Here is a 26,873-nt window from a genome sequence, read left to right as displayed (position 1 = left end):
ATGGGCAAGTCAGAAAGCCAGATGGATATAACTGAAATGAATACTCCAAAACCAAAGAAGAAGCTGGGATGGAGTGGCCTGGAAATAGGGCTGGCTGTGGTGGTGGTGCTGCTGGCCATCGTGGCCATCACCATGATCGTCCTGTACGCCACCTACGACGGTGAGTGCGGGGGGCTGCCTGGGAGCACAGGTACAGCAAGGGAAGGGCTGGGGTGCTGGCTGAAATGGAGAGCTGCTGTACCTGGAGCACAGGTACAGCAAGGGAAGGGCTGGGGTGCTGGCTGAAATGGAGAGCTGCTGTGCCTGGGAGCACAGGTACAGGCAAGGGAAGGGCTGGGGTGCTGGCTGAAATGGAGAGCTGCTGTGCCTGGGAGCACAGGTACAGCAAGGGAAGGGTTGGGATGCTGGAGGTACAGGCAAGGGAAGGGCTGGGGTGCTGGCTGAAATGGAAAGCTGCTGTACCTGGGAGCACAGGTACAGCAAGGGAAGGGTTGGGATGCTGGCTGAAATGGAAAGCTGCTGTACCTGGGGCTTGTTGCTGGAAAAACTCAGAAACTGCTTCTTTCCAACTGGGCCTCGGTAAATTCGTTTGTTCAGGCAAAGTTGTGGTAAACACAAACCATCTGCTTGTTCTGACTGAGGAATATGTCTGTTTGTAATTAATGCTTCAGTAAGCAAAGATCCCAACAAAGAACAATATTGCTGAAGAAAACCAAACTCCAGGGCTCCCTTTGTGTTCCTGTAGATGGATGAAAATCCCATTTTTTCCTTTTTCAGGATGTTGCAGCAAGGACTCTCAGTGAGTGTAGTCATCCTGAGAGGTTTTGTGCTTCAGTAGCCAGAGCAAAATAATTTCATTCAGGGGGAAATACATTGGTAATTCTTGGAAAAGATAATACAGAGAAGCTAAAATTTCCATCTACGGTCAAACTAGAATTTTTCCTTATATTGGGAATTAAGTGTTTTTTAATTTTGAAGTACTTAATAGTTGTGCTTAAGCTTTTTATTGAAGTATAGTTCAATTATGGGCTGGAAAAATATCATTATGGGGGAAAAAAAGTTTTATTTTCAAAGTCTCAAAAGGAAATATTTTCATATTTCTGAATCCTGTATTTTGTTCAGAAGACTTCAGAATGAATGTCTCAGAATTTTCATATAATTCCTTGAAAATCCTTTTGTCATTGTAAAGTATTGCTAAATTCAAACTGGCTTTGTCATTCTCTCCAGTCCTTGAGCTATTTTTCTCTAAAATGGTTCTTTGTTATAAAAATAGTATTTTGCCCACCTCCAATTGATGGGACATTATTCCCTGATGACTACAAAAATTCCACATGATGAGTGACTAGCACTGAATGACCCTAAAGGGTTGAAGATGATGATATTTTTAGAGCCTGATCCTATAAATATTCCCTTACTGACTGTAAGGTGTCCATTCATATTATCTTACTGTACACTGCAATTAAGTTGACTGCCAATGAAATAGCTACAGTAGATTTTATTATATTGACACTGAGTAAAGAATTAAGAATATGATTGTATTCTCTTTTAGATGGCATTTGCAAGACACCAGACTGTATCAAGTCAGGTAAGAGTGAAAATACACATGTTTTAAATTAATTTATGTGGCTTTAAACAAAACGGCTACCAGGGAATTCTCCCATCTAACTGCAGACAAGTAAGGCACATGGAAGACTGGGTCTGTTGCCCCACATGATTTTCTTAGCAGAGGAAAGGAAAAGCAGGAAAAGTTTGGAGAAATGAGGCACAATGTAGCAAGAAGTGCCTAAAATAATTAATCAGAACAATTTTGCTCTTTTATGCTTCTGTTAAATGCTTTAACAGCATTTAACCACTGGAAAGAGATAAAGTGAAAATACTGACAGAATTGATTATTCATTTTGAGAGAAGAGCTACAAATAAATGACCAGAAAAAAAGAAAAAGTAGTAAAATAAATAATGAACAAAAAATGAAGAAAAAATGTAATGAGACTTCATTGGTTATAGGCAGGGTAAAAAGCAGTAACTGCATGGCACTGTTATCCATGGATTTGTGAGGCCACTGCAGGGTGGCACGGGAAGATACAGTGCAGTTTGTACATTTGAGCACTTTTTGGATAAGCTGACACACTCTGGTGACTTCCCTGAACTCAGGCAGCACAGCCTGATGGAACAGGGGATTTTGGTCTCTGTTTCTTCCCTAGGTAAGCATATTGTTTTGCTCCTGAATCCTCCCCAGGTCACTGGTTGCTTTGCCAGCTCATATTACTTTATTTGTAAGCTATTAAAGCAACAACTGGCAATCAGGAGTACTACAGTAAGATTAATCATTACAAGTAATTGATACGAAGCTCTACATTCTTGGTGCCAGGTAGGAACTGAGTAAACAAGGGACAGTAGGAACAAAGCCCAGCACTGGTTTGTCACAGCAACACTGATGAAGAGTACACTGTGTATTACCTGTATCTGAATAGGTATACATTCACCTGGATTCGAGATAAAATACTAAATTATCTGTGACATAATCACATTCCCTTGATATATCTGTGATATATATTCCCTTATAATATATCTGTGGGATCAGCCAAATAATGAATGGTTATCTTGGGGCTCAGGTGGGCAAGTAGCACTCTTGAGGAGAATATTCTGCATGGTCATACTTACTGCATGTACTTCACATGCAGCCCTAAATGAAAGAGCACAGTGCCCACAGCTGAGCTCCAGCTGGTACTTTTGCAGTATTTAGGCTTTAAATTCTGATAAAAGCTGGGTAGCTGATATTGGCTGGGCTGGACCTTGGAGCAGGAGAGCTATGGGAGATGATTATTTCTGTGGGGCACAGGTAGGCACACAGGATTACCCAGGTGCTGACTCCAACCCGACGGCACAGCTCAAGCCAGGTTTGATATTGCACTGTTAATGATTTCTCAGATTTAAGCAAGACATGGATTTCTCCTGGCTTTTGCTGTGAGGTTTTTCCCAAAGGGACAAGGCAGTGGGTAAGGGCCATCTTTTCTTGGTGTCAGGAGATGTTTCTGTCCTGCTGTTACTGCTTGGCAGGGCTGGGGTGTCCACTCCTGGCTAGGAAGGTCTGTGCTGCCGGACTGACACGGGCCAAGGTCATCCAAGGGACAGTGATGCCCTTCAGGTACTGCCCCAGCCTGGCAGAGAGATTCAGAGGGATACCCTCAAACAGGAGGTGTTAGCAAAGGTTACAACCTTCCTCTCTCACAGCAAATAGGTGGAGTTAGGACAGGAATAAATGCAGCATTCAAATTGCTCCCCTTCCCCCAACTGAAACAGGGCAAAAATGACAGAAACCAGCACCAGGGCTTCCACAGTCCCAGAGCACGTGGGGCTGCAGCAAGTGTCACAGGTAGTAAAAACATGACTGAACTTCCCAGTCTCTGGCTGTTGGCATGATCCTGTGTCCCTTCACAGAGAAGTCACCCTGAAGTCATCGACTTCAGAAGGGAAACCATCACCAGGAGGCTTTGCATCTAGTTCCACAGTGGGTTTTATGCTACAGAAGCAGCCTGAGGTTGAAAATGCACCTGTCCATGGTTATTTGCAGCCTGCAGGTGCTGGAACATTGTAAAACCATCAGATGTTGGTCTAGAATGCAACACTCCTGAGCCATCAGAAAAATGGGGGCAGGCAAATCAAAACACCCCAGACTGTCTCTCTATTTCCACCAGCGCAAGATATGGAAAATATTGAAAGTACTGGAAAAATTACTATAAATATTTGACTTGCCCATGTGGAGGAATGAACACTTGAAATCACAAGCCTCATAATTTACTAAAAATAATGTCAGAAAAATGGGAAGAATATTCAGTATCCTGGGAAATTCAGAAGTATCCCTAGCTCTTGCCTGACTCCCGAGATCTCTCTGTTCTGTGAGAGACTGTTCTGGCATACTGGTGGTAGATGCAGCCTGGGTGGAATAGGAATAGGTACAGGGAGAAGCCCAGAGGGTTTATGGACAGCAGCTGGGCAGCTGTCATCAAGGAATTGGATTTCACTGAGAATCCCTGTCCCGACTGGTCAGTGACTGGCCAGTGTTGGACAAGCCACTCCAGGGAGTCAAAGGGACAGCAAGAGGCAGTGTCAGCTCTAGAGTAAAATGGGGAGCAGGTCTAATAATGAGTGTAGCTTCCAGAAGGCATTAATAGAAAAACCTTTCCTGACAAGAACTGAAATAGTCCAACAAAGTCAGTATTGGATTGAAATAGACAAGATTCAGTTGTGTCTAAATCACACTTAATTACCAAAATTACATTACAGTGGATACCTAACCTCTGCTACGCCTTGAGCTTTTAATGTCCCTTTTCAGCACGTTTCAGTACAAAGAAGGCCAAGTGCAGGGCAAATGAAACATCCTACATTTTATTTAGAACTGGGTGGCCACTCACAGGGAGTGGGAACATCTGTCAGCTCACCACCAGTACAGGCAGCCAACTGGAAAGTGTGGAAGTCGTGGTCAGCACAGGAATAGCAATCCCTTCTTCACCAGGGAGAACTTTGCTTGGTCCAGAAGATCCAACTACCCCTGAGCCTGTTCTAAAGGAAACACATTTCTGACCTCCCTCCTGAGAGGGAGGCAGGGAGTGTGGTGCAGTGTGTGTGCAAGGTGTGTCTGTGTGCTGCAGCTGCCAGGATCCTGGAGAACATGGACCCCAGCGCCAGGCCCTGCCAGGACTTCTACCAGTACGCCTGCGGGGGGTGGCTCAAGAGGAACGTCATCCCCGAGACCAGCTCCCGTTATAGCAACTTTGACATTTTGAGAGACGAACTAGAAGTTGTTCTAAAAGGTCAGTGCGGTTTGGGGACTAAATAAAGTTTCTTCTTTGCCTTACGTGTTATCCCAAGAAGTTGTGGTTTTCTAGCAAAGCTTAAAATACTACCAGATCCTTCAGGGGTTTAGTGTTTGGTTCAGGACAAATCTGCCCCGAGCCGTTGGAAGGCTCTGGGAGTGTGCTGCTGTGTCTGACACTGGGGCAGAGCTGAGCAGAGCTGCCCTTGCTGCTGTCTGCAGATCAGACCAGCTGCAGTCCCCACCCTGAGCCTGCCCAGCGACAGCATCTGGCAGGTGGAGGAGGAGGAGGAGGAGGAGGGAGAGGTCTGTGTGTGTCCACATCAGCTGAAATGCTGCAAGCTGCTCTTTGGCAGCCCATGCCCTGCCTATCTCTGTTCCATCAGAAAGCCCAAAGAGCAGGCAAGCTATTTCCCTACCTGCCATATCAGCAGTATCAAATTCTTCACCATCCCTTTTCTCAGGTGAAAATAACAGAGTCCAAGAAGGCAGTCTGTGCTCATGTAACACTGTCCAGCCCATTCTCTCCAGGCTAAATATCCTTTTTTTTTTTACTTTGCCTATCTCCTGGTTTTGCCAGCTGTGTCTTCACACAATAGCCTGGTTGCTTAAATTTTCTGGAGTCAGAGGAGTCAGAGCATTTGTCTTTCACCCAGGGATCCTACAGAGTTCTCTCCTGGCTCCATTCCACATGCCAGCACAGACTGCAGGCACTGCAGGGCACCTCACCTGCAGAGCTGTCCCCTCGGTGCTGAAGGGCAGAGCTGGGCTGGGCACGGAGCTCTCCTGGCCCTGCCCTGCTCCTCAGAGCCCACCAGCACTGAGCAGAGTGACCACTGAGCAGAGTGACCATGGCAGAACAGAGTGACCACAGAGCAGAGTGACCACTGAGCAGAGTGACCACAGAGCAGAGTGACCACTGAGCAGAGTGACCACTGAGCAGAGTGACCATGGCAGAGCAGAGTGACCACAGAGCAGAGTGACCACTGAGCAGAGTGACCACTGAGCAGAGTGACCAGCACTGAGCAGAGTGACCACTGAGCAGAGTGACCAGCACTGAGCAGAGTGACCACAGAGCAGAAGTGACCATGGCAGAGCAGCAGTGACCATGGCAGAGCAGAGTGACCATGGCAGAGCAGCAGTGACCATGACAGAGCAGCAGTGACCATGACAGAGCAGCAGTGACCATGGCAGAGCAGAGTGACCATGACAGAGCAGAGTGACCATGGCAGAGCAGGAATGACCAGCACAGAGCAGAGTGACCATGGCAGAGCAGAGTGACCATGGCAGAGCAGAGTGACCATGGCAGAGCAGCAGTGACCATGGCAGAGCAGAGTGACCATGGCAGAGCAGAGTGACCATGGCAGAGCAGAGTGACCATGGCAGAGCAGCAGTGACCATGACAGAGCAGAGTGACCATGACAGAGCAGAGTGACCATGGCAGAGCAGGAATGACCAGCACAGAGCAGAGTGACCATGGCAGAGCAGGAATGACCAGCACAGAGCAGAGTGACCATGACAGAGCAGAGTGACCATGGCAGTGCAGAGTGACCATGGCAGAGCAGAGTGACCATGACTCTCTGTGTGTGTTCCAGATGTCCTCGACACCCCCAGCCCTGATGATATCCCGGCAGTGCAGAAGGCAAAAACCCTCTACAGGTCCTGCATAAATGAAAGTAAGTGTCCCCTGAGGCCATTCCTACAGGAGAGCCCAGCAGCAGCCAAAGGGTGCCTCAGGCAGCTGCACCTGTGTCCTGTTCTGTGCATCATTTCTCAGAAATCCTGTGTGAAAACTGAAATGTCTCTATTCTACAGAGCCCAGTCAGAATGTCAGCAGTCAAACTGCTATTGCACCTCCTGCTTTACTGCCTTAGGTATTTTAGGTAACTCTTCAGTTACTAATTTGCTGCAGATATATAACCTCAAATCCTTTCAGTTAAATGGGAGTTAATTTCTTTTGTGGAAATTAGCAGGGATAAGGTGAAAGCTACCTGGCACAACAGGCTCTGCCACTAGAACAAGGAGCAGTAAAACAGTTTGCACTGCTTCCTAAATCATATTTTTATAGTTTCTGTAATAGTATGTATACTTTTCAAAACTATTATTTCAAGCTATCTGCAGAGAGAGAAGAAAAAAGACAGAACTTCAGTGTCATGGTCTCAAGGATCTGCATATGCTGTTTGGGACTGGAACATTTTTACATTAATTGTTAAAGCACAGTCATACATCAGAGCAAACTGCTGCTGTGGTGAAGAGGGAAACAGTTCTCAGCTTCATTTTTTCTGAACTCATTATAATATATATTATAATATATAACATTTGTGGGGTTTAAAATGTCATGGTAACTCATTTTATTTTTTCCAAAAGCTGCCATTGATCTCCGAGGTGGAAGGCCTCTAATTAATTTACTGCCAAATGTGTCTGAGTGGCCTGTAGCAACAACTAACTGGGATGATTCCTATGGTAAGATAACCTATGCTTATTTCCTTTTAGTTAACATATCTAAATTACTTCATTTTTTGCTTACTAAATCTAGAGACTGACTATACCTTCCACTTGCTTAGGTACTGCTTGGACAGCTGAGACAGCTATTGCACAGCTCAACTCCAGATATGGAAAAAAAGTCCTTATTAATTTTTTTGTTGGCACAGATGATAAAAATTCCACAGCACATATCATTCACGTAAGTCTGCCTGGGTGCCGTGGCCTTGTTGATCACAAAAGTGCAGCAAATAACTGGAAGCACAGACACGAAAGTCAGCAAGGAGAAACATCAGTGATCTGAATTTCACCTGAGTACTTTGCAGAAAAATCTGTGAATTAATGTAGTTTTCAGCTGAGACTCTGTGTTTCTCAGTTCCCTGCCTGTTCTCCAAGCTGACAACTTTGTTCTGTGTGCTCGGACACTGTTACTGCCAGCGAGACAGCAATGACAGAGACTGAAAGGTCATCTCTGAAACCTGAACGTCCAGACGAGGCAGGAGAAGGGCTGCTGGCTGCTGGGATGCAGCAGCCAGAGGAGCAAAGGGCCAGCCTCTCCTGCCAGGGGTGGATGGGGCTGTGAGCACCTCTGGGGCACGGATTTCAGGGATGCAGGAGCTGCCTAGCGTGTCTCGGGGCTCTCCTGTCATCTGTGCTTCACCTGTGTGCACCCTGGCTGCCAGTGCCTTGCAGTGCTCAGCAACAGGAGAAAAACAAGATTAGAAAGAAAACCAAAAAGTTTAACAAGAATGAAAATAGTGAAAGGTAGGCAAGAGGATGAGAGAGGAATGCCCCCGTGGCCAGAAAATAACCTGACCAGTGAAACATCAGCACCTGTAGTTACCAAAAGAGCAGAGCAGTGCTCTGCCACTTCCCCTTCAGCACTCCTCAGCTTTTCTTTGCCTTTACAGATCGACCAGCCTGGCCTGGGGCTGCCTTCTCGGGACTACTACGAGTGCACGGGCGCATACCAAGAGGTGAGGGGCAGCTGGCACAGCCCGGGCACAGCCCTCGTGTTTTAGCCTGTGTGTTCAAGGCAGCTCCTTGACTTCTTAAGACCTTTTGGAAGGAGATAAACATGGAACAATTTAGCTTTGTTATAGAGGCTCCCAGCTGGATCAAGAGCTATCCCCTGACTGTCAGAGCTGCATTGAGACAGAACACAAGTGGCCATGGCCAGCCCTGTTCTGTCACTGCAGAAAGGAGGTCACTGCTGACCGACTGGCAGCAACTGCTGCAGGTGAACTACTTCTACCAGGAGTAGGCTTGGGAAGAAAAACAGAGCATTCAGAACCAAAGAGACACTTTGCTGCATGAAAGATCTGAAAAGATCAGTGTCCTACACCAACTGCTGAGCACAAACACAGCAGCAAAAGGATGTGATAGCACAGAAATGGCTCAGACACCTGAAACCTCCCATGGTCTCCTTTAATTCTTGTTTGCTCATTACTTCTGCGGGTCTCATTAACCTGTTAGCACTGACACTGTATCCCTGTTGCTAATCTTGGATGTGCTTTAAATCCTTGGGAGCTGATGGGTGTCTGTGCTGAAGTCATGGAGCTGAAACTGCTACCACAGTGACCTTTAATTAACCACATTCCTTCTGTGTAATTAAATGCAGAAGCAATGAGAAAGTGTGCAGGCCATTTGGGCTTTGTAGGTATTTTGCTGATGTGCCAGCAGTCAATAGTGATTACATTTAATTGCAGATCACATGCTCATTAAGACAATCATTGCCATCTGAGCTGCCCTGTTCCATGTGAGATGGCCTTTAGGAGCTGACTCACACTGCACAGTCTGCACCTTCCATGTGTTGTGTTAACTGCAGCACGGAGACAATCCTGTCCTCTGACCCACCTGAGTGTCAGCTCTGCACTGCTGGAAAGTGGAGGAGGAAATACTGCTGAAAAACAGCTTTATCAGGGGCAGGCAGGTTCCCAGTGTCCCAGTGTCCTCCCAAGCTCTGCTCCATGCCAGAGCTGTTCCCTCCCAGCCCCTCTCTCCTGCTCTTGGCTCTGCTTCCTGCCACTATTCCACTCCAGGAGCTGCACACAGCAAAAGCATCTCTGCCTCCTGCCCCTTCCAGGCCTCTGTCCCCAGCAGCACTGCCACCCCAGGGCTACAGGGGCAACCTGCCAATAAGAAAATTCTAAAATCTTTTTCTCTTGTAAGACTCAGGATGGCTCTGCTCAGACAGGAGTGATTCCAATGTCTTAAGTTTCCACTGAAATTGCTGAGACTGTTTATACAGTCCAGATGAAATTAGCTTAGTTCTTTGCTGCCTGACTTCAGAGCTGCACTTGGCAGAAAAATAAAGGCACTGATTGGTTCCTAAAAATCTCTGTTAATTCACTGGTTTGAGGTAATAGCTATATTGAATTTTATTATGACTTTTACAGTGCTGGTATGCACTGTCTTTTGTGACTTGTAGCTGTCAGAGATTCTTGGGCCTTCCTCTTTCTGAAGTGATCTCTCCTGCTTGTACCTGGCAATGGGAGCTGAGCCCTTTGGGCTGCTGAGCCCTGTCCCTGTCCCTGTGCCTGTCCCTGTCCCTGCATCCCTGACCCTGTCCCTGTCCCTGTGTCTCTGTCCCTGTGCCTGTCCCTGTGTCCCTGACCCTGTCCCTGTCCCTGCTGGCAGCTCTGTGCAGGTGGGCACAGCCCCAGGTGGGCACAGCTGGCAGGGAGGGTGCCCAGGAGGGCACAGGGAATGGCTGCACACCTGGAGCACTCATTAAAGAGGTGTGTCCCCTGCCTTAGGAGCTGAATGTACCAAAATCTTCTATCAGTAAAGCTGATGACATGCACACCTTGTTAATCCTAGCTTTAATCACTGCTTTGGTAGGTTGCATTGCATAAACCAGATTCATTATTTGATAGCTGATCCAGCACTATGTATGGTTTTTTATTTGCATTGAAAAGGAATATTGGAAACAGCATTTCTGTTGATAGAAAAATGAGCGTGATTTACCAAGGAGGAATTTGAATTACAAATAATAATGGAATTACAATAAAACAGAGCTTCCATAAAATATAATGACACCTTCAGGTATTTGGCTGTGGGACATTTCAGAGAATTTGCTGCTGTATTTACATTCTTATCATTGCTGAACTCTTTAATGTTAGATTTCATATAAATTGTCTATAGTATACCTAACTTTGCACAAAGCAACAGGAGTTCAAACTGTTCCAAGGAGCACTGGGGGAGGTTCACAGCTTCTGGGAGAGCTTTTCCCACAAAGCAAATTCCCTCAGTTCATGTTCCTGGGAACACAGCTCTTTGGAAATAGTATTTTTGGAAGTTGTAATTAAAGTGAGCTAGGAAAAACATGGGTGATGGTTTAAATATGGACACACAAATGTCTCATTCTAACTAATGAAAACAGTGCAGTTGTTGGAGTGTTCAGCTTTGAAGAGTGCTGCAGTTACCCAGCAGTGCTCCACCAGGGAATGCTCCCAGGTGATTTCCAGTTGTGACCTAACGGTATTTCTGATAAAATTGACCTGTTCAAATAAGGAATGAAGAAGTGTAGTTCATAAAAATGAAGATGAAATCTTGAAGATAATCAAAGGATGCTCTCCTTGGAAGAGTTTTGTGTTTAAACTGTTCCTGTTTTTTCCTGCAGGCATGTTCTGCCTATGTTGATTTCATGATTTCTGTAGCTAAACTGATCCGACAAGAAAGAAATATTTCTGTCAATGAGAGTGAGATTTCTGCACAAATGAGAAGAGTTATGGACCTGGAGAAAGAGATTGCCAATGTAAGAAAAACTTCTTCCAACTATCCTTTAAATAACTGACTTTTTTCACAATACCCAAGAGAGCTGACTGTAAAGTGAGTGGTTAACTTCCCTGCTGATGTTTCTGTGGGAGTAGAACTGCACAGAGCCTGTCACACCTGAAGGAACAGCTGTGTCCTGGGAGGAGCAAGGGAAAGTATTTGAGGCAGCTGTTTTCCAAACAACAAAGTGTTTTATCCTCATCTGCTCGCAGAAGCCCTGCAAGAGCAGAGACAGGCTCGGGATTTGGTTAATGTGGTTTAGAGCGTGAGTTTGGGGAGATGCTCTGGGGCCTCTCCTCCCTTTGTCCTGATTCCCTGTGGGCTGCTTGGATCCCAGAGCAGCAGATTCCCAGCCCTTGGCCTGCTGTGAACACAAAGTCATGTTTGTGCTGCACAAGCTGCTCCACAATGCTGATTGTTCCAAGGGCATTTTTTACCAAACACTGTTCTCCCTTAAAAGAAAAGGACAAAGGAAAAATAATATCACGAATTTGACTTTGGAGGAATAGTGAGGGTTTGAATGTGCATGGAGAAAACCGAAGGCGTTCATGAGCAAACCATGGCTTATTGTTATTAACCATTGCAGCAGGACCTGAAGCTGAGGATGACCATGAAACAGGCTGAACACGTATTTTATAGCTTCAGCTGGTTTTGAAGTTACACTGATAGTAAGGTCACACACTTGGGAAAACCATTCATATAAACTAAAACCATCTGATTTGGATTTTCTTCATTTTCGTGAGAAACACACCTCTGGGCTTGGATCAGAGATGGGCAATTATTATCAAAAAGGGAATTACTGAAGAAAGGCTTTAAGGGGCAGTATGGGAGGAGCTCACACCTGCAGTGCCCCTGCAGCAGTTGCTGCTGGTGCTGGGGAAGCTGCCACTGCCTGGGATTTTAACCTTTCATCCAAAACTCAGCATCAGCCTGAATGTGACTGAAGAGAGCTGGCATTGTGCTCTTGGGAGTTTGTTTAAAAAAACCCAGAAAAAGCCCGCTGAATGCACAATGGAATAGGGAAGAGGAAGAGGAGGATAAAGGGAGGCTTGGCATAACTGATTTTTCAAAGCACCGTGAAAGGGTAAAATCTGCTGCTGGGGATGCAGATGTTGAACCCAGCAGTGCAAACTGGCAGTGCCCAGAGCAGCCCAGAGCTGTGTGAGCTGGGGGCTCTGTCTCAAAGAACACACAGGGCAGCAGTGCACCCTGGTCAGAACCAAAACCCCTGGGAACTCACTCAACATCCTCAGTAATTTTCTCCTGACTAACTCTGATAGGCAACAACAAAATCTGAGGACAGAAATGATCCACTTCTGCTGTACAACAAAATGACCTTGGCACAACTCCAAAAGAACTTCTCACTGGAAATCAATCATAAGGTGAGTGATCAATAACCGGTATTTTAACCTCTAATTTATCACTGATGGGGTTAAACAATGAAGCCTGGATCTTTTTTCTGTTAAAGACATAACAGATTTGCAATTGAACAGGATCCCTGATGGGCACAGTCTTACCTGCCCTTCTGATGACACTGAACTGTATGCACATTCTGTACCCACTGCTTCTCCTAACCTGAAGGCACATCTTCCCATTTGCCTCAACACAAAAAGATGGAAAAGTACAAAGGAAAAAACATTTCCAGGGGGAGGTGTCTCTGCCCATGGCAGGGGGTTGGAAATAAATGATCTTTAGGATCCCTTCCAACCCAAATCATTCTGTGATTCTCTGATCCCGTTCTCACCCTCATGGGCTCAGGGCCCAGGACTGAAGTCCAGCCTGTGGCCACCAGCTGGTTCAGGGATGGTTGGTGAATACTCAGCCCCACTCTGTTTATCCAGAGCTGCAGATTCAGAACAAAAATCCAGTTTGTCCAGCACTGCCTCTGTAATTACTGCTCCCAGGGCAAGCAGCAAGCAGCCCAGGCTGTCAGGCCCATGAAATAGGAGAGTTCCCCACATCCCTCCCCTGCAGCTGCCCCGGGATGTGAGCTCTGCTCTCACCCTGAGCCATGTGCTGTTTGTGCAGGGCAGCCTTTAACCCATGGCACCAGGAACAGCTGAAAACCAGCCCCAGCTTTGCTAACGCAGCTCTGTCTCCCCAGGAACACAATGTCATGCTGAACATGGGTAGTTTTTATTCTCATGACTTTTACTGAGGTTTCTGAGGCCAGTGAGGTGCAATGAAACTCTGTTATTCCTGGCACTTTTTCATATTCTCTGCAATTTTATTGACTTTAATTCTCTGACAGTTCCCTCCTGCCTGGTTTAATTGGTTTCATAATTCACAGTCTCCCACAGGTGTAGTTGGTTACCATTACAGTCATCCTGTCAGAAAACAACAACTCCTGTCATAGAATGGCATTGCTCTGGTTATTATTAGTGCCTGGGGGGTGCTGCAGATCAGCACTAATTTAAATTTATTCCAAAATGCTCAAAAGACACTTGATGGGAGTCGGTGGTGTTGTAATGACTAAGGATAGAACAGCAATTATTCCCAAGATTAGCCTGGAGTTTGCTGCTCCTCTCCCAGACCTGCAGTGACTGTTCCTGAAAGCTTATCTGCTCTCCTCAGCTACTTCCACTTGTCTGATGGAAGACATTACCTCTTCCAATAAACTTTTCCAAAGATACAGGCAGGGAAAAATCACCAACACTTTTAAAAGTAATAGAACAGAAACTTTAAAAATTCCAAAAAATTGTGCTAGTTTGAAATCAAAGCAATTTCTCTACCCTTTCTGCCAAATACCCCTGCACGTTTACAACATTTTTACAGCTATGAATGATCTCAGGCCAGCTATAATTGCAATGACCCCATTTATAAGTAGTGCAAATATCAGGGAAACTAAAGGCAGAGCAGCTGTGTCATGCAAACATACTTGAACTGTTTATGATCGAGGCATATCCTAATGCATATTGATTTTCCAGGAGTTCAACTGGTCAGAATTCATAAATGCCATCATGTCAACCGTGCAAATCAGCGTTGACAGCACGGAGCACGTCATTGTTTACGACCCTGACTACCTGCTCAAGCTCAGGTCCATCCTCGTCAACTACTCCTCCAGGTAGCTGTGTTCAGTATGGTACTGGCATTTTCTTTCCAGGAAACTTAAAAAGCCCCAAAACACCACCAGCTTACCATGGTTGTTTTGTAAAACAGAGACCTTCAGAATTACATGGCCTGGCGGTTTGTCATGGATCTTGTCAACAGCCTCAGCCGCGACTACAAGGACACGAGGAACGCTTTCCGTAAGGTGTGGAAATTCACCTCTCCCTAAGTTTCAATGCTGGCTTTTCTCAGCCACAAAAGATAGGGGTTTTTATGTAGGTGTAGTATATAAATATGTAGTGTCTTTAGGATTTTGCACACAAAAGCCAGATGTGTTTGCTGAGCTTCTGCTGGAGTGTATCTATAATTTATGGGATTTATGCCTGATAGCTGAGTGGATTTGAAAGCACTGCTCTGGTACCTGGTCTCTTGTTTCTCTGAATCTAAATTAATCCCCATTTTGGTATCAGAACAGTCACATTTATTTGCAAGGGATTACAGTTCTGACTGACTCGTTAGAAACTCTTCATCATCCAAAGGAATATATCCGAGGCAAACATGATGGCCCCAATCTTGCTTTCCAGTCATTCAGTCCTGCTGTTAGCTTAGTGCTTTTAGGGAAATGCTGAGCAATTTCAGCAGCAGGACATGGAAATTCTCAGTATTCCCACAGCAGAACTCCTTCCTCTGTAAGAGTTTTCCTCCCGTTGGAGAGCAAGCCCAGCTAAGTGCCCCGGCCGGGTACGGACTGGGTGTGTGCGGGAGGTGGAGGAGCCCCTGTGCCAGCCCTGTTTGGCCCTGTTTAGCCCTGTTTGGCCCTGTTTAGCCCTGTTTAGCCCTGTTAGCCCTGTTTAGCCCTGTTAGCCCTGTTTGGCCCCATTTAGCCCTGTTTAGCCCTGTTTAGTCCCGTTTAGCCCTGTTTAGCCCTGTTTAGCCCTGTTTAGCCCCGTTTAGCCCCGTTTAGCCCTATTTGGCCCTGTTAGCCCTGTTTAGCCCTGTTTAGCCCTGCTGTGTGTCCCACAGGCCCTCTATGGCACCACCTCCGAGAGCGCCGTGTGGCGCCGCTGCGCCAACTACGTCAACGGGAACATGGAGAGCGCCGTGGGCCGGCTCTACGTGGAGGAGGCCTTTGCTGGGGACAGCAAGCACGTGGTAAAGCCCTCAGCCCCAGTGTGTCACCCTGATTTTTTAAGATTTTCCAAGCCTTCTGATGTTGACATTCTTGTAACAAACTTTCTCACACACCTTCTGTAAATAACTTATTGTTTTGCATTCTTTTATGGAAGAAAGGGATTTGATAGAGTGTTAGTTGGTGCAGTGTCGTTGGAGAGGTGGCACTTTTATCCTCCAATCCACTGTCACTTCTAGAAATCTATAAATGTTTGAGTCAGGAAATAAACTTCCCTTTTTTCCCCTAGAGAGCAGCGGTGTGTACGCTCGTGTTGTTCCGTGTCCTACAGTGACACGAGTGCACCTCATCAGGGGCACTAAGTATTCAATCATACTCTGTCCAGTCTTTTATCCAGTTTTCACAGGGGAAGGTACCTTCATCACCACCATCAGTAATAGGAGCCTCCTCGAGCCAGGTCTCATAAGCTCTTCGAGGTCTTTTACTCACCTAAGATAACTCAGCTACATTTGGAGGCATATAAATAGCAGGACAGCTTCTCTTGCAGTGTTAGAAACCAAAAGGTTTAATGAAAGGCAAAATAACAAACAAAAAAAACCTGAGCCAAGTGCAAGAGGTTTTTGCTCCTAGTAAAACACCTCACAAAAGCTATTAGTTTCTTTGTTCTCTTCTTTTTCTAGTAAATTGCCTAAGCAAGACTTTTTAGCTTCTATCCAATTAGCTATCCTTGAGTTTGAAGTCCCTCAGATGCACAGCTTCCAGCGGGTCAGTGTCTCTCAGGGTTTGGAAACCTGCATGACTGAACTGCACTGCCCACCATCTCACTCTGGGGGTTTGTAACACTCTGGTGTTTTTCCAGGTTGAAGAAATGATTGCAGATATACGAGATGTTTTTATAAAAACCTTAGATGAACTTCCCTGGATGGATGCAGAGACCAAAAAGAGAGCAGAACAAAAAGTAAGTTCTGTCTGAAATATTGGTAATGTGTAGTTCTATAAAATCAGTATTTCAATTGTTTGTCCTGACAAAAAATAAGTAGTAACTTCTATATTGTAATACAAGCACATTTGTTGTAATGCTTTCATAGGCACAGCAGTTTAGGATTCCAAGGGAAGGGACCTCTGGAGATAGGCACACAAAATAGGAAGGATCTGTATACAAAATTCAGACCTTTCAGGCAAATCAGTGATTAAGGAGCTAGATAATGAATATCTACAGGAAAACAATTCTGAAAATGAGAAGGAATGATTTCTGGTGGTGTGACCAGCTATTAGGAGGAACAGGATAAAACCCATAAACTTGTGCTTTCAGTGAATAAAAAATTTAAACAAAATCTATATATAATTAACATCCTGCGGTTTCTGCAGTGGCTTGCATATTGCCTTTCTTATATAATTTATTATTTAAAAAGATGGCTGGATTTGCTATGGATATCAAACTCCCTTGTCCCTAGGCAAGAGCAATCAAAGAGAGGATTGGTTATCCCGATGAGATCGTGACAGACAATGACAAGCTCAACAGCGAGTACCAGGAGGTAAGTTTGCACAACAGGCAGGAGAATTAGAAAGGGGTTTTCAGAGCAGGAAAGGGTCCTTTGCTCTCCCCACACCGAGCCGTGTGTGCCCCACCGCAGGGGGAAGGGAGGAGGCGTGGGCAGCCAGCCTGGTAAGGGGACACGCGGATGTGCCTGGCCCTGGTGGCTCTGCAGGGACACCTCCACGTTCTGCTGGGGTTTTGTGAGGGCAAGCAGGAGCCAGGGGTGTTCAGGGCAGCATTTCATCTGGCACAGACTGGCCCAGCACTGGCTGCAGTGCCTGCACAGGCACGGAGCTGGCTCTGGGCTTTGGCTGAGGTGGAACTGCTCCTGGCGTTTAGGGCAACACCAACAACTGCTGAACTCCACTCAAAATATGTCTAGAAACAGAGAATGAAGAGCTCTGGGAAAAGTACCCAGCTGCTAACACAGATACAGCTTCAATATCAACTCTGTGATGTAGCAGAGCTCTGCAAACCAAGATCAAAAAATATTCTTAGAAATGTGTTGCTTAGCTCATCATACCTCAGACTAGATTTTCCTGATCCGTGTGTCTTCTATCCCAAATCAGTAACGCCACCACTAACTCCTGTTCCCCCTTTCTTTTTAGTTGAACTACAGAGAAGAAGAATACTTTGAAAACATTATTCAAAATTTAGTATTTACCCAGAAGAAAAGGTTGAAAAAGCTTAGAGAAAAGGTGGACAAAGAGGAGTAAGTATTTAAGAATACTCTGTCTGGTCTTTTATCCAGTTTTCACAGGAGAAGGTACCTTCCAACTTCAAATATTCTATGATTCTGTTACACAGTTCCTAAGCTTATTCTAGCAATCACTAATGTTGCCATTAACAATTGAAATACTAATGTTTATTCTTCTGGTGTTGCCAGGTGGATAAGTGGAGCTGCTGTTGTGAATGCTTTTTACTCAGCAAGTAGGAATCAGATAGGTAAGGTTTATCTATTTATTTTTTATATTTGCACGTACGTACTTTTAAAATCAGGTAGCGAAACGATCTTGTTATAACAAATTTGAGTATAAAGATTCCCAATGTCAGCCTACCCAAAACCACCCATGGGAATAAAAAGCCCTGTCCACTCTGGCTAAAGATTAGAACCACATGGAGGCCCCAGGGTTTCTCATCTTGTGAACCACCCCAGCTCCCCTCACAGTGCTGCAAGGCTCGCAAGAGTCACAAAACATTTCACAACATTAATTATGCTTCTCCATATTTCTGTCACGTCCATTCTGCAAATAGTGTTTAAATTTTAGTCATCCAAATGTCACAGACTGCAGTGTCCTTTCTAGGCCATCAGTGAGGTACTGTGATCCACCCATAATTCCTTAAAACAAGTCTAAAAAAATGGAAAAACTTTGTCCTGCAGGGCTCTGCACAGAAATGAAACAAGATTATTTCTTGATGTGAGCATTTAGCTCTTGACTGAACAGTTAACACAAAAACTTCCAGAAGGCTTTGGTTAAAATAGCTTTGTTCAGTAATTTGTAGGAAAGGAATCATGATGTGGAAGACTGAAACTGGTGACTGGCAGTTAATGTGAGTCATAAATTCTTACCTCATCCTTTAAGTATGGCATGCACAGGATAATTAAAGCAGTCTGATCTTTAGAGTGATGTCGGCATTAGCTGAGAACTAGCCTTTAAAAACCCTCTAAAGAGCAGTTCTGAGCACGGTGTGTAGGGAGCTGGAGCTCTGTGGCTCCATCAGGGTGTGGTGTGACCTGCTCTGCTCCAGCAGCTCTGCAGACCATGAGGAACCCAAAGAGCAGCTGAGCTGGGTCCAGGAGCACCTGGCTGAGGCTGCACAGCCCTGTCCCCATCCCGGGGCAGAGCTGGCACAGGCAGCAGCTCCAGAGGTGGCTCCCCATGCTGCTGACACCCTCTGTGCCCCAATAACAGACAGAACCGTGGGGCATCCACTGCACAGCAAACCAGCACCGCGCTGGGGCTGCGGTGGCAGCAGCCTGGACACAGCACGACTGGCTGACTGCTAACCTGTTTGTTATTTTCTGCTTTCCCCATGGTTCTTTCTCATCCTGAAAGAAAGCCCTAGAACTGAACTGGATTCATACTGAAATGCAAGAAGTATCAATCTTCTTTCTTTGGCTGTGTGAGACCTGTCACCCAATTCCTTCTGTCTGTTTAAGTTGTGTAGAGCCACATCCACCTTCTTCCCAGGGAGAACTAAAACTCCATATTGCAGAGGCAGCAGGGAGACAGGAAAAGGCCTTCAAGATATTCCGTGGAACTGAATATTTGATAGTATTTTATTAGTCTTAATTTATAAAAAGATCCGAATTGCAACATGGTTTCTTTTTAAATGAATTGTTTTGTAGAAGAAGCCTAGAAAAATGAGCAGAGAAGTGGGTAAATGGAACTGCTTTGTTCCAGTTTTTTTATTGGCAGCCTGGCCTATTTTTATTGATTCTAGTGGGAGTTACTTGTATTTTCAAGGGAAGAATAAATTCCTGTCTCTGAGATTGATTTGTGATGGAATGATCAAATAATCTATTCTTCTTGGGGGACACCCTCCCACTTCTCACCATGTTGTGAGGTTTGTTTAACGATGAGACTGAAATCCGTGAATGCTAAGTGATGTAAATTGGAACAAACTGCTTTTTCCTGCAGAGCAAAAGAGTAACAAAGCAAAAGCTGGTCATGATTTTGGAAGTGTCTGAAGAGGGGGGCAGTTCTGCTGCTCTGCTGCTCCTGTCCTACAGCATTCCACTGTGTCAGTCACTTGGTGCTGCTGGGGGATCCGAGGGCGCGGGGCGGTTTGCGCTGGAGCCCATCAAAGCGGTCTGGCCCCACTGCACCTGCAGGGCCTTAACTCTGCTGTGGCTTCCTTTTCACTCTTAAATGTGCTTCCTTTTCAGTCTTCCCTGCAGGGATTTTGCAGCCCCCTTTCTTCAGTGCCTCCCAGCCCAGATCCCTGAACTACGGCGGCATCGGGATGGTCATCGGGCACGAGATCACGCACGGCTTCGACGACAACGGTGAGGGCTGAGCTGCCAGGGGCAGCACGCCCAGAGCTCGGGGGGTTTGACATGCTCTGGTGCTCAATCCTTCCAGGGAGCGTGTAAGGGGAGATGAATTTCCATGTGTAAGATGAAGTCCGGGTCTCTGAGGCATTACAGTATTGCTCTCCCAAGAGCACAGTCCAAGTCTTGCTCGCTCCCCTCCTCGCTGCACCAAACCCTCCTTTCCTGTATAAATAATTCTGTTTAACTCACTGTTACAGGCAGGAATTTTAATGAGAACGGAGACCTCGTGGACTGGTGGAGTGAAGAATCAGCACGGAATTTCAAGGAGCTGTCCCAGTGCATGGTGTACCAGTATGGGAACTTCTCGTGGGACCTGGCAGGGGGACAGAACGTAGGTGCTGCTTGGGGAGCTCCTGCTTTGCTGGGACAGCTCTGCTCACAGTGCCACGGGGAAGGCACAAGAGGTTATTCCTCTCAGTTCCACTGGCTGCCTTTTTACAGCCTGACCATGTATTCCATCACACAGGACAGGGAAAAGATAAAACTCCCAGCCCTGAGGTTTTCCCAAAACATGTGTTGAAGTGTGGGAACTCAGAGAGGGGCCAGTAAAAACAGAGAAGAAAATTTCAGCATATTGTGCTGCTCTTTTATTCACACATTAAATTCAATCAAAGGATGATTCTAGATTTTGCAGCTTTCACTATCATTAATTAATATGATGGACTAAAGGTTAAAATAAAGATTTTTAAAAAATAGAATTAGAGGTTTCCCATTATCAAAGCTTCATCATCTTGGGTGCTATTTGACTAACTTAGGAATGCCTACTAAATAGAAAATTTCTACGTATCTGGCTACCACGAAGCTACTGAACTTGCCTCCTATACAAAAAAATACCTTCTAGCAGGTTTGCTGATGTCTGTTAACAGACAATTTCAGCAGTTTGGAGTTTGAATTTTAACTTGTTCTACAGACCACAAATTCTGTCCACTTCCTCTAACTGGAACTGTGGTGAGAAACTGAGGATTAAAGACAAGGAGAAAAGAGGAAGAATAAATGAGCAATGACTAAGTAGCAGAAAATCTGGGTAAGAGATACAGAGCTGAGAAAGTTGCCTGGAGGGGAAGGAAGAGGATTAGAAAAATAATCGTATCTCAAAACATGGATTTTGAGACAAGGGACATAAAGACTTTTCAGAGATTTTAACATAATCTTCTGCTAAAGCTTCAGATTTTAAGGTAATTCTTGCCTTTAGAAACTGGAAAATGCACAAAGTTTGGTGTTACAGGTCCTGGATGAGCGTTTATTCAGAAACCAATACCTTTCCTTTCTATTTTACAGCTGAGTGGAATCAACACACTGGGAGAAAACATTGCTGATAACGGGGGTGTGAGACAAGCATACAAGGTAAGAAATAGCCATTTCTCTATTTTAGCTGAAACTGCCAGAGATTAAGAAAATCTGTTTCAGAGCCTTGGAAGAAGAAACACAATTTCTGTGTTAGGGACAGGACCAGACCTACTGTGCCATCGAGGCCTGGATTAAAGCCACTGGCCAGCTGTGGTATTTCTCATTCCGTTAATCATGTCAGGCTACAGATTACCTGCTCCTAGGGAAGTCTTTTTCCATTTTTTTTTTTCCCTTTGTGAATAAGGAATGTGTGGAATGGAAGCATTCACTGGCTCACACTTGGACCATGACCTACAGAAAGTGCTGATACCAGCAGCTGTCTGGCTGTCTTTTTCACCGGGTTTTTCACGCCAGGAAGGAGGGGCGGGATGACTTTCTTCTGACCCATAGACATAAACACTTTGCTTTTCACCTTGTACAGGTGACTTGTGCCCTCTGTACTGGCATCCCAAGGTGCCAGAGACACTGGACTCCCTGCACTAAGCCTTCCAGGGGAGCTGGATGCCTTTTGGCTTTGCTTTGCTTCTCTCCCTCGGTTGGCCACCGTTGAGACTGGCAGTCACAGAGACTCAGGTTCTTCTTGTGAGCATGGTCTGGAAGAGAGCAGCCAGAGCTTCTCTGTCAGCTTTCCTTGTTCTTCACAAATCTGATGGCTGCAAGCCTCAGCAACATGATCCTCCTTCTCCTTCCCTGAACACCTTCTGTGGCAAAATACTCAGCACTTGACCACTGGGTGCTGTCGCTGCCCAACCAAGAGCCTCTGGGACGCATGGGCCAGCTCACGCCTCTCCAAGCTCTCACTGGAAATGGACATGTTTGAGGGCAAAGACAATTATTAATGAGAGTTTAAGGAACGGTTTGGAAGCCTAAAAGAGGCATCAGGCTTATTAGATTAGTCTGATCTTTGGTTACTGGAATATTTGTGCAAAGTACAAAGCCATGAAAGGGGATACGCTTTCTGAAAGGAATGGGAGTAGCCAGAAAAATTAGGTCAGAAGTATTAAAAATTATTATGACATCATGTAAACAGTAAAAAAAGGTCCAGAAGGAATCTTGAGAGGTCAGTATCCCACCCCCCTCTCCATGCAGGTAGAACCAACCCCTCCTGCATCCTTCAGCCTCCCAGAGGAGCGTTCCTGCTGCCACCAGGGCTCTGCCTCCAGCACTGCAAACACTGCAATCTGCTCCTTTCTCTCCTGTGACCTTTCACATATTTGAAGACTTACATGCTTCAAGGCCCAGACTTCTCTCCTTTAGACTAAACAAACCCAATTCTTTCAATCTTTCCTCATAGGTCATGTTTGCTGGACCTCTGCTCATTCTTGCTGCTTTCTTCTGGACTCTCTCCAGTGGGTCCACATCCTTCTTGAAGGGCAGTGCCCAAAACTGGACAGAGCACTCCAGCTGAGCCCTGGCCAGCGCCGAGTGCAGTGGAAGGATTACTTCATGTATTTCATATAAGCCACTCCTGTTTACACATCCCAGAACAACACTGGCCTCTTTTGCAGTGCTGTGGCACTGCTGGCTCTCGTTCAGCTGTTATCCATGGAAACTTCCAGAGCCTTTTCCATGGACCTGCTATCTGCTCGTTCCTCAGCTGTGCTTGGGCAGTTGATTGGCTTTACTCGTGCGCTGCTTTGGCACTGACTTCAGGCAGAACATTTCTGCAGCATCTTTCATCAGTGATTGATGAGACACCAACAACACATCGTTTGACACGTCTCCATAAGAAACATCAAAGCAGCTGCTCTTACTATGGCAAGGTTTTAAAGCCTTCTGCAATTCACTTTAAGAAAACCAAACCCCAAAAAACCCACAGTGGGAAAAATCTCTTTTTCATAATGCAGCATTAGATAATTGATAGCACGGTACTAAGAAATGGCCCTGCTGTCTTCTGCTTCAAGGTGGCACTTGTGGGGTGGATGGCCAAGGGAGGCAGTGATAATTATGTCAAAGAATCCGTGTTCCTCCTTGTCATCATTTCATTTTGACTGGAAAAATGCTGGAATTTGTAACATTTCTGCTCACTTCATTCTACAGGCTTATGAAAACTTTGAGAGAAAACATGGAAAAGAAAAACTTCTTCCCGGTCTTGACATGAACCACAAACAGCTGTTTTTTCTGAACTTTGCACAGGTATCCTTTACTTCTTGCCTGAGGGCTTTGAAAACCACTTGACATTACAGTTTAACAGCGAGTCAGAACAGGCTGACTCCCGTGGGCTAACGAAGAGCTGGCAGAGCTGCAGAGCTGAGCAGTGTTCACTGCAAAGCAGTGAAAATAAAGTCTTGTTGGGTGATTTTTATCTTCCCTAAAGAAATTCATTCAGGCGCTTAGAAGCCTGGTTGGAAGTGCCTTGTGCCCAAGTGCCTTTGTCTGAGGACAATGACGTACTTTTTTTAACAAAATGCACCCTTTTTTCTTTATGTTCTAATGTGGAATTTATTCTCATGAGCATTAGGTATTTCACAGTTAAATGGCAGCAGGTCTCTTCCTGTAAAATCTCAGGCTAACGATGCTTTTTTCTGTTGCCCGTGCAGGTGTGGTGTGGCACGTACAGACCAGAATATGCAGTGAACTCCATCAAGACAGACGTGCACAGCCCAGGCAGATTCAGGTCAGCAGAGCCAACACCCCCAGAGCAGTGTAACACCTCTGCAGCACGGGATCTTTGGGGGGAGCTGAAGAGACCCTGCCAAGGGCTGGGCTGCCCTTCCCAGGGAGCTTTACCCTGCACACACCGACAGGCAGAGCTCACTGGGGCTGCTTGGGAGGAGACAGACAGGCTGGGCTCTCCCTGTCCCTTCCAGCACTGCCAAACAGGCAAAGCCTTCCCAGGCAGCTCCACGGGCAAAGGAAGGATGTGGGATCATTGTCTCACCCTTGAGAAGATCCAGCTTAATTCTGTCCACACTGTGGAGCAGCTTTGAACAGCCCCAAGCACAGGACACACAGCCCATCACCTGGCTGTCACTGTGGGACTGTCACTGTGGGACTGTCACTGTGGGACTGTCACTGCAGAGTCCCAGGGACTGTGTCTGGGATCCAGAGCTCTGTCCCTGCAGAGTCCCTGTGATGTGTCTGGGATCCAGGGCTCTGTCCCTGCAGAGTCCCTGTGATGTGTCTGGGATCCAGGGCTCTGTCCCTGCAGAGTCCCTGTGATGTGTCTGGGATCCAGGGCTCTGTCACTGCAGAGTCCCAGTGATGTGTCTGGGATCCAGGGCTCTGTCCCTGCAGAGTCCCTGTGATGTGTCTGGGATCCAGGGCTCTGTCACTGCAGAGTCCCAGTGATGTGTCTGGGATCCAGGGCTCTGTCCCTGCAGAGTGCCCATGACTGTGTCTGGGATCCAGGGCTCTGTCACTGCAGAGTCCCTGTGATGTGTCTGGGATCCAGGGCTCTGTCACTGCAGAATCCCTGTGATGTGTCTGGGATCCAGGGCTCTGTCCCTGCAGAGTCCCTGTGACTGTGTCTGGGATCCAGGGCTCACCCACAAGTCCCAGCTCCCACAATAGCTCCTGACAGGGTTCTTGTACACCAACAGCACTGATGAGCTTTCATCCTCCACTGAAGTCACAGGTAGAATCAGTGGGAGATCACTGCCCCTCCCTAACCCATTTGCTGTGGTACAACAGCAGATGTGCATTCTGTGTCTGGTGTGCTCAGCCAGCCCTCCCAAGATCAGCTGGGCTCAATTCAGTAGAACATGCAGGAAATGTGGCTGCTCAGGGTGCGAGCCTTTGAGCCAGACTAGGATCTTTGCTTTTTATCTGGAGTCAGAGCAGCCTATTCATCAGCAGGGTAACAATGTGCTCTAATAAACCTGTTTGGTCCCGTGCCACGGTATCAGTGGTAGTGCAGCCATCACAGCATCTGCTGGGAGGCTGAGTCACCTCCAGGCTCCATGTCCACAATAGCCAAGCTCTGTGCTGATACAATCCACTACATTAATTCCAGTCTCTTTCTGTCCACGGCTTTTCAGCAAACCTTGTTTACCCCCCACGCTCAGATATTCGGTGAAAGCAGCGACTGTTCCTGCTGCTCTCCCTGCTCCTGCTGCTGGTGGGTTGTGCTATCTGGGATCTCTCCCAGGGGCAGTCTGTGCACCAGCTCCTACAGCCGTTCCTGTCTGGTCTCAGTGCTAATGAGGCTCCAGAGGCCCTTCAGAACCTCAGCACATCTGATTTGGACGAGGTACAAGGCCTTTGAAGCTGGCTGGTTCAGCATCCCAGCGCAACAAGCTGTGTTTGTGTGTTCCCTGGACACATCACACCGTGCTGTGCTGTCTGTACCTCGGGAGGACAGGCTGTAAACTTTACACGCAGTGATACAAGTGTTCATGAGAAACCAGACGACATCCTCAGAAGGGGCAGTCATTTACAGGAGGGGGTTCCCTAAGAGCTCTAAGGTAGAAAACACTTCATGAGACATACCCACAAAATAAACACCTATTAAGATACTACACCAGTGTCACGAAGGCTCCCAAGGTGCCTTTTTTGATTATTAACTGGGAATGCAATGAGCCTTTTCAGTACCTGACTGTGGGCTGCTTCTCCTCGCAAGTAGAACAGGCAGCTCCTCATAGAAATTGTTAATTGCAGAGCATCCCATTTTAGCAGTCCTTGTTCATTGGAGCAGTGAAGCACAGCTAGATCACCATGAGGTTTCTGATAACCCTATTTCTGTGCCATCTCCTGTTCCACTGCTGCCTCCCAAGACCAGGGAGTCACTTTTGGCCTTCTAGAACAATCTAAGTATTGTAGGTGTCACTGCTGAACTTCACCTCAGCTTCTGTGGGCACACCCTGGTTCTAATGATGAACATAATTCTCAGAATAATCATTAATTGCTCAAAGAAACAGTTCTTTAAAGAACTTCTGGGCCACAATCAAGGTCCATCAGTATCTATATTTGACCTGTTTCCCTGCATAGGTACGTGCTGCTGTATTCCCAATCCTGAAGGAACAAGTGACTCTTAGCAGATCTAAGAGTCACACATGTTCACAATTACACATATAAAATCAGCCTTAGCTGCAATGGCCTCGTACTCACTTCCCATGTTGAGTGGAAAGCCACTGTTTGTATGAGACTTTTTGCCAGAAAACTCATTCGCTGGAAAATCTGTGCAGAACGCCCAGAGGAGCAGCATGATCTCAGTTAAAACCTGGTTGGTGTAAAAAAGTAAATGAGCATTCACTGAGGAGTTACCACCACAGCCCTTGACCTCAGGGTCTTGTTTTCCCTTCACCAAGAAACTTGTCAGCAAAACGGAGCTGAAAAAACCCTCAGTGAAAACCACTGACAAGTGAGAAATCTGTTCTGGGGGAAAGAACTGGCTTGTGAGAGCCAGCCATGAGGAGGGGACAGGTCCTGCATTTCTGGGGTTGCAATAGGGGCAAGACAAACTGAAGAAGAAAACACAGCCAGCCCTTGAGGTGAAGTGAAGCAAGTCAGAGCTCAGCAGCAGGGCGTTCCCCACGCTACACTGAGGTGACACAACAAAACAAGTTACAAAATACGGGTCATGTTGTTTGTTTCAAACCCAGGCGAGCAGCAATGACAGCGTGTTGATTTGTTTTAAAGGGTCCTGGGGTCACTGCAGAACTCCCCAGAGTTTTCAGAAGCCTTTTCATGCACCACGAGAGACAACATGGACCCTGCCAACAAGTGCCGCGTCTGGTGA

The 26,873-nt window shown here is 46.2% G+C and overlaps 1 protein-coding gene across 1 annotated transcript; it reads left to right on the top strand.

Moving 5' to 3' along the window:
* Nucleotides 1–26,873, top strand: MME (membrane metalloendopeptidase; the record flags this gene model as incomplete). Its single annotated transcript, XM_084212113.1, has 22 exons — nt 1–160; nt 1,550–1,585; nt 4,650–4,811; nt 6,409–6,489; nt 7,181–7,276; nt 7,378–7,496; nt 8,206–8,271; nt 10,920–11,054; nt 12,355–12,456; nt 14,002–14,138; nt 14,234–14,327; nt 15,146–15,274; nt 16,111–16,209; nt 16,706–16,786; nt 17,397–17,500; nt 17,675–17,733; nt 19,679–19,798; nt 20,044–20,177; nt 21,125–21,190; nt 23,234–23,329; nt 23,734–23,810; nt 26,774–26,873. 22 exons carry the CDS (start codon nt 1–3, stop codon nt 26,871–26,873), a joined length of 2,253 nt encoding a protein of 750 aa, XP_084068239.1.

This window comes from Fringilla coelebs, assembly GCF_963513975.1.
Source record: "Fringilla coelebs genome assembly, chromosome: 10".
Taxonomy (NCBI): domain Eukaryota; kingdom Metazoa; phylum Chordata; class Aves; order Passeriformes; family Fringillidae; genus Fringilla; species Fringilla coelebs.
Note: the sequence above shows the minus strand (reverse complement) of the source record. Positions and strands in the feature narration are given on the sequence as shown.